The 8,297-nt window shown below is 39.2% G+C and overlaps 1 protein-coding gene across 2 annotated transcripts in view; it reads left to right on the plus strand.

The window, feature by feature from the left end:
- Positions 1 to 8,297, plus strand: part of lrba (LPS responsive beige-like anchor protein) — a 202,997-nt gene that overhangs the window by 43,147 nt on the left and 151,553 nt on the right. For both annotated transcript variants that reach the window (XM_053231068.1, XM_053231069.1), the window contains 3 exons: positions 5,158 to 6,414; positions 7,227 to 7,402; positions 7,480 to 7,633. In XM_053231068.1, the coding sequence (XP_053087043.1) occupies positions 5,158 to 6,414; positions 7,227 to 7,402; positions 7,480 to 7,633 (1,587 nt within the window). The remainder of the gene's footprint in view (positions 1 to 5,157; positions 6,415 to 7,226; positions 7,403 to 7,479; positions 7,634 to 8,297) is intronic.

Raw genomic sequence — 8,297 nt, forward strand, 5'->3', positions numbered from 1 at the left:
TTTATATAGCATATAATGCAATATACCTAACTGTAGTATTTTATAGAACTTAATTTACTGCTTTATATTAAATCATACTTAATACTGTATATAATAAAAACACATATTTAATCATACTGGATATCATAATAACAAAATCAGTTCTCAAAACTGTCTATTATATAAAACTATTATAAACCTGTCTTATAATGAGAACTAATAAAATATAAAATGACCTTATATAAAACCATTTATGATCAAATTTTGTATATTAAACTATAAGTATGCTAATAATTCAACTGTAACCATATGATGAGTACCATACATAATATATACTCAATATAATAAAAAAATTACTCTATACTTTATTGCTGCATATAAAGCAAATAATAATAATGTAAATATTACTTAATAGTGATAATATTCATGTATATATTGCAGAATAATCAATTCAATTCAAAGTATATTAAAGAAACTATACATTCTTTCGCACTACTCCGTGTATCACTGTATATAAAATGTATATAAAAGCATTTTTATTATTATTTTTTAAATAATATATTATTATTATTATACACTGTATATCATAAATCTAACTCATATCAGTGCATATAATAAATATACGCAGCCGTTTGTGTGTATTATAGATGTTATAAAATAAAGTCCATGGGTGAAACAAAGTCACTATAATAATAATAATAATAATAATAATAATAATAATAATAATAATTTGAGGACTGAGGATTGTTGTTACTCTAGCAGCAGTATGGTGTAGCCTCAGACACACAGCGCACCTCTGAATTGAGTGATTATGCAGCAGAGTAAATTATATTACACACTAATAAAATAAATGTCATGCTTTCTGCTCCACATCACTCCTTTTCTTTCCCATAATGCATCTGTGTAAAGGTGATTTGCATTACTCCGCCTGATCCGAGCGCCGAGCGTAAATCCGGCTGATATCACCATGCCGCTCACGTCGCCAAATTCTTTTTGTTTTTTTATTTTTTCTCTGGAGCTAAATGGGTTTAAATCGAATTATGTTGACTGTGATGTGTCGCCCACTACACTGCTGCATTTGTACAGGATTTTTTTTTATGTGTAATTTGATCTCCACAACACACACACACACACCGTCTGTAGGATGCTTTTCATATGACGTAGACATTTTTAAATATGTAAGGTCACAGCAGATTGTTAGAGCAGAGAAACAGGCAAGTGGCTTTTTGTTTGGAGGTCCAACATTTTGATCTACGTGTCTGTTTCAATCGTTATGAACTGCAAAAATAAATAAGTAAGGAATAAAACACTGCATGTCATGCTGTTATAGGAAAATAATCAGCGACTATGTTCTATGAAGAAGCAGAGTTACTGTTATAGCACCGAAGTTTTTTCCTTACGTAACGGCACATATTGAAGTTCTTTATTCCTCTTATACCAAAGCAATGCTAAACATTGTTCTTTTTATGTGTTTATAGTTACATTAAATCTTTTGGAACATCTAGGAAACTGCAAAGCGTAAACTCGGAAAATTTACTTTACTGAGTGTTACAAAGCGCTGATGCAGAATCCAGAAAACTTCACCATGTCAACATTGACACTTTTTTTCCCCTTCCCACTCCATTCATGTGGAGCAAGTCCTGGTTACTATAAAACTGCTATCTGTGCTGTTATAGAAAATGGATCAACGCCTTCCGACCAATCAGAATCGAGAATTTAATATCACACTGTATCTAACACACAATATCACAATTCAATTCAATGTCACTGTGGTGTGATAATAATAATAATAATAATAATAATAATAATAATATTAATATTAATATTAGAGTTTTAGATCATTATATGTGCAAAAAACCTGAATTATGGATGACATGAGCTCCTTTAGGACAGATTTGTCCAAATTAATGGCCCTTAAGATGACAACTTACTTTACTCCACCTCCTGAATAAGACAGACTTTATATCGCTGCCCAAACCCAAACATGCTGCCTACCTAGGCACCCTAGAACGAGGGGTTACTTTAAAATGTTGACAAGAAATACTGTCTAAAATGATTTTTTTGGTTTGTGTATAATGTTTGTGCTGTGCAATTGGTCCTTTTTACACACAAGGGCTTTTCAAAGAGCAAAAAAAGAGAATGTAATATTCTCAAAATTATGTAACCACAATAAACTACTGACCTTTTTAAAAAATAAATTGGTGTTAGAATTGTAATGTGGATTGTTATCCTGAATGAAATAATAATAATTAATAACTTTACTTTGAATGTATTTCTGTATTAATATGTAATTTTGGGAAAACAGAAAAGAGTGCAATTCTGTAATATTTATGCATATATTTAACACAAATAAATATTCATGATATTGATTATTAAGAACAATATTGGTAACGTAGATAGTAAAAGGTTATTTGTCATCTAATCCAGATCCATCACTAGGGCTGGGCGATATGATGATATAATATCGATATCGTGATAAATGATGTCTCTTTACTGATATTACTGATATTGTGATACCATTTTGTACTATTTACATTTTTTTGCTGATTACAAATGCAACACACGGGTAAAATGTACTTAAAAAATTGTAATAAATAAATTAAATTATAGATTTTTACATTTTTTAAACTTCTTTTCAGCATGAAATATTATTTAATTTAAAAACCGCTATTTTTAAAATCTAAAAAAAAATACAAATAAATACCTTTTTGCAGACATTAAATAACATTATCATAACATTTTTATGCAACATTATTTGGTATTGCTTAGAAATTATTTGCCAATTTGTATCTTGTGATGTGTATCGTAGAAATTGCGAATTGAGAATCATGATATGATATTTTTGTCACATTGCCCATCTCTACCAAGTCAGTTGACTAAAATGAAGTTTTTGTAACATAGTAATCATTTCAAAACGGTGATAAATGCATTAGAAATTATTTGAGTATGAAAATCTGTTGTTATTAGCACGTACATATTTAGCAAAAACTTCACAGCATGGCTTTAATGTTTAAATGTTAAATGTCAAATTAGCCGTGAACTAATGGGCGTGCTAACGTGGTGATTTATAGTTTAAAGGGCATCCGTGTGCTGCAACACGCACACACACACACACACACACACACCTATAGTATGGATTACCAATCACGCCCGTGAGAAGATTAACGACCTGCCTGCTAGCACGCTAATTTAGCACAATAACCGCAAATTAATTACAAATAATCAGGGGCTTTCTGCTAAATGCAAATGTCCTTGCGTGAGTGTGTGTCTGTGTGTGTGTGTGTGGGTGTGTTCTCTTTCTCCCAGCGGTGTGTTTGACTTTCTGTCTGTGTTTTGTGATAAATGGAGGGTTGTAAATTAGATGGGCTTTGCCAAACCGTCTGCTGCTAATTGGTGCCTGAGCGTGAATCGACTCTTTTTTTTTTTTCTCCTCCCTCTTATTTTGCCGTGTGATTGTTCATAGAGACATTTCCGCAATAGGTTATGTTCATTTGTCACGTATTGTGGTGCTTTTGCGCTGCTCCCGGGTGCATTTGTGTGCTACAGCCACTGTTTATCGAGCTGCTTTCGTTTGTTTTTCAGTTATTCCTCACACTTCTTTTTCTTCTCCTCTTATTCCTCTTACTTTTCTTATTCCTCCATTTCCTGCCCTGAGTGCTTCTGTGATGCTATATATAGACTGCTGGCTCTCAGATTTTTCTATAGACTATACAATTTAAGGCTATAGATGTTTCCATTGAAATGTATTGACTAAATATTGGGGAAATGTGCTTGATGATGATGATGTCGTAATTTGATTTACAGCTTCTGACCAATCAGCAGCTTTGCTTAAACTCACACTCCCTTTTTAGTTCATTAGTAAAGGAGGGAAAGATGAGAGGAATCGAGGACAAACACATTTGCTAAATAAGACGCTTGTGCGTCTTCACTTCCTTGACTTGCAGATGGCATGAAAAAGACAAAGCACCTTTCTTTCTTCCTTTTTTATTACTATCATGTTTCATGTCTTTAAATATTTACCATTGTTCCTTCCTTCCTTTTTCCTTCATTTGTTCTTTCTTTTCTTCTTTTCTTAATTCTGTACTAACTTCTTTTTTTCTCGTCCCCTCCTCCCTTCCTTCCTTAATGTTTTTCTTTTTTTCCCCTTACCTTTTCCTTCCTTCCTTCCTTCCTTCCTTCCTTCTTTGCTTTGTTCATTCTTTTCTTTCTTCTAGCTTAGTAACTTTGCTTTTCCTTTCCTTCCTTCCTTCTTCAATTTTTTGTCCCTTCCTTCCTCATCTTTTCCTTCCTTCCTTCACTTCTTGCTCACTGTTTTCCTTCTTTCCTTTCATCCTTCCTTCCTTCATCACTTACCTTCTTCTTTCCTCAGTTTCTTTCTCCTTCCTTCCTTCCTTCCTTACACATGGTTTTCCTTCCTCCCACCCTCTCTTCCTTCCTTCCTTCCTTCCTTCCTTCCTTACACATGGTTTTCCTTCCTCCCACCCTCTCTTCCTTCCTTCCTTCCTTCCTTCCTTCCTTACACATGGTTTTCCTTCCTCCCACCCTCTCTTCCTTCCTTCCTTCCTTCCTTCCTTCCTTACACATGGTTTTCCTTCCTCCCACCCTCTCTTCCTTCCTTCCTTCCTTCCTTCTTTCTTTCCTTCCTTCCTTCCTTCCTTCCTTCCTCACTTACCTTCTTCTTTCCTCAATTTTTTCCTCCTTCCTTCCTTCCTTACACATGGTTTTCCTTCCTCCCTCCCTCGCTTCATTCCTTCCTTCCTTCTTTCCTTCCTCGCTTACCTCCTTCTTTCCTAAATTTTTTCCTTCCTTCCTTCTTTGCTCCCTCAGTGTTTTCTTCCTCCCTCCCTTAGAAGACTTCTGAGATTGTGCATTGCATTGCAGTGTCTTTCTTAAAAAAAAAAAAGGCAATCCTGTAATTCCGTTCAAGTTTAACGGACTTGGTGTACAGAACACGTAAAATCTTGTTGTAATAATTTAAATTGTGGTAAAATGTTACAAACGCTGTCAATGGCTGTAATTGTAATATAAAATGGAATATGATGCTTTTTAAAGAAAATACTTATACTAGTACTGAGGTTACTGATCAGTAAGGATCCACACTGATATTCAGCTGTTGTTGGTTTGGTTATTGTGTCCTTACTGTATTGATGCTGATCGAAAGTCCATTTCTCTTTGCAGGTTACCTTCGAGCAGCACAAAGAGAGCTTATCCCGTGTTTTTCATGAATACCAGCAGATGGGCTCCGATGGTGGCGCTGAAATCAGAACCGTTTCTGGATCGAGCAGGAACAGTGAACTTTCTGCAGAGCCAGCAGAAACTCCGGTAGAACCTCCATCCACCATTATCGAGCTAAAGGTGGAGGAACAAATCTGTGGAGAACACGATGAACATGAGGAAAGAGCGCAAGTCACCATTTCAAACATCTTAGCCAGAGCTGAGGAAGAGGACATGAAAGAGGAGGAAGAAAAACATGAAGCCTCAATTCAGGAGAAACAGGATAAAGGTGAATCAGAGGCACCTAAAGAGACAAAGAAGAATGCGGAGAACAACCAGGAATTGGCAGGAGGAAAGGATACAGAAAGAGATGTTGTAGAGGAAAAGACAGATGGTGATAAAGCAGTTGACGAAGACAAGAGAGAAGCACGTGATCATAAAAGCACAGAAGCAAGCACCCAGAAGTTAGAAGCTGATCAACAAGCCAATGCAGAGAAGATCTCGGAAAAAGAAGAGGATAAACTCGGAACTGCAGAAGAGACGGAAACGAAAACTGACCCAGGTGAAGAAGGAAAAGAATCAGAAAGAGGCGAGGATCATTCTGAGACATCAGTCCGAAGAGATGATGAAGAGAAAGAACAGAAAGAGGAGAAGAAATCTGAGATTTCTGAAGAGGGCCCCAAGACGGAGGTGAGCCCCAGTGTGGAGGAGGGACCAGACATGGAGGTGAGGCCCAGCACAGAGGTGGTCCTAAGTGTAGACAAAGGTCCAAGTGTCCAGGGAAGCCGTAGCGAAGAGACGAGCCCCAGTGAAAAGGAGGGTCTAAGTACGCAAGAGGGCCCCAGTGCAGAGAAAAGCTCCAACTCGCAGGAGGTTTCCAGTGTCCAAGAGAGCCCTAGTGTGGACGTGAGCCTCAGCATGGAGGAGGGCCCGAATACGCAAGAGGGCCCCAGTGCACAGACAAGCCCCAGCACGCAGGAGGGTCCTAGCATCAAGGAGAGCCCTAGTGCAGAGACAAGCCCTAGCACAGAGGAGGGCTCGAGTACTCAAGGGGTCCCTAGTGCGGAGGCAAGCCTCAGCACACCGGAGGGTCCTAGCATCCCGGAGAGCCCCGGTGCAGAGATGGGCTTCAAGCCCAAAGAAGTTAAAATTGCCAGACTAGACGTCTCCAGCGTGGCCATAGACACAGAACGACTGGCGCTGAAACACACCTCAGCTGCTGTAAGTCGATTTTTTAAATTGAATTTTTGAGTACTTTTTATAATTGTGATGCTAGTTTACTGTTAATCCTAGGAATATGAGAACATGAGTATGAGTTCTGCAGGATGGAATCGCGCACTAACTGTAATATGATACTATGCTAAATCTATGCTTACACAGTGCTAACTGTGCTAAATGTGGCTACTGTAGTTTTGAAGAAATTTGTCTCTGTGGCTGTATTATAATAAAATGCTAGTGCTAAGCTAACATTATACAACGCTGATGCTAAACCCATGGGCAGTGGTTCTAGAACATGCTCAGTTGTGGGTCTACCACAGGGGCAGTTGTGGTTCTAGAAGTTTTGTAGTTGTGGTTCAACCTCAGGGGGCAGTTTTGGTTCTATCACTGGGACAGTTGTAGTTCTAGAGCATACACAGTTGTGGTTCTAGCACAGGGGCACTTGTGGTTCTAGAGCATACACAGTTCTGGTTCTAGAACATGCAGAGTTGAGGTTCTAGCACAGGGACAGTTGTGGTTCTAGAACATATGCAGTTGTGGGTCTACCACAGGGGCAGTTTTGGTTCTACCATTGGGACAGCTGTGGTACTCAAACATAAGCTGTTGTGGTTCTACCATAGGGACAGTTGTGGTTCTAGAGCATGCACAATTGTGGGCCTACCACAGGGACAGTTTTGGGTCTACCACAGGGACAGCTGTGGTTCTAGCACAGGGACAGTTTTGGGTCTACCACAGGGACAGTTGTAGTTCTAACACAAGGACAGTTGTGGCTTTAAGATATTGTTACCTCAAAGCTAACTAATGTGGTTCTGCAGGATGGAGGCCAACCCCACTTGGCGGCCAGCACGTCTGCGCAGAACCGAGATGGTTCCTCGTCCTCCCCTCGTTCCAGCATGTTCCGTATCCCGGAATTCAAGTGGTCTCACATGCACCAGCGCCTGCTGACCGACCTGCTCTTCTCCGTCGAGACAGATGTGCAGATGTGGAGGAGGTGAGTTGCAGGAGTTGTAGGAATACTGATGCAAATGTTGTTATGCCTTGCTGATGTGTGTGTGTGTGTGTTAACAGCCACTCCACTAAGACGGTGATGGACTTTGTGAACAGCAGCGAGAACGTGGTGTTTGTGCACAACACGGTGCATCTGATCTCTCAGGTGGTGGATAATCTGATCATGGCGTCTGGAGGAATCCTGCCTCTGCTCTCTGCAGCCACTTCGTCTACGGTTAGTGTGTGTGTGTGTGTGTGTTGTTAGAGTTGCTGTGATTGGTTTTGTGAGTGTGTAAAAAGACTCAGGCTTCCTGAGATATCATCATTGTTTTTATAACAATTACAAACTCTGACTAGAAGCAGCCGATTTATGATGATGACGATGGTGGTGGTGGCAGTGGTAATGGTGGTGGTGATGATGATGGTCATGGTGATGGTGGTGATGGTGGTGATGATGTCGTTGTTGGTGATGATGATGGTGGTGGTGGTGGTGATGACAATGATGGTGGTGGTGGTGATGACAATAGTCACGTTTACATGGACACTTTTTGTTTCAATCGGAATGAAATCAATCAGATTGTTTAATCCGATCGCAGTGTTTACAAGAACGCTGAATAAAGTAATCGGGTTGATATGCGCGTTTACATGACAGAATCGGATTTGATCTTCTGACATGCGCACAGTGCACGATTACACGTTTCCAGCCGTTCCAACATGCAGATACTAGCAGCCACTCTCTTGCCATTGCTTCTTTTTTCGTTTTAAAAAGCGGACTTAACATTTGCCTATTTCAGCTGCTAATTAGAAGACGACGAGCGCGTGATGTTTTGTGCTGTACAGCGTGTATTTATCAAGCAGTTAAAATGCCCCTTCCCGAGCCCAGAACAAGGCGTCTGTGG

Source organism: Pangasianodon hypophthalmus, chromosome 28, assembly GCF_027358585.1.
Source record: "Pangasianodon hypophthalmus isolate fPanHyp1 chromosome 28, fPanHyp1.pri, whole genome shotgun sequence".
Lineage (NCBI taxonomy): Eukaryota > Metazoa > Chordata > Actinopteri > Siluriformes > Pangasiidae > Pangasianodon > Pangasianodon hypophthalmus.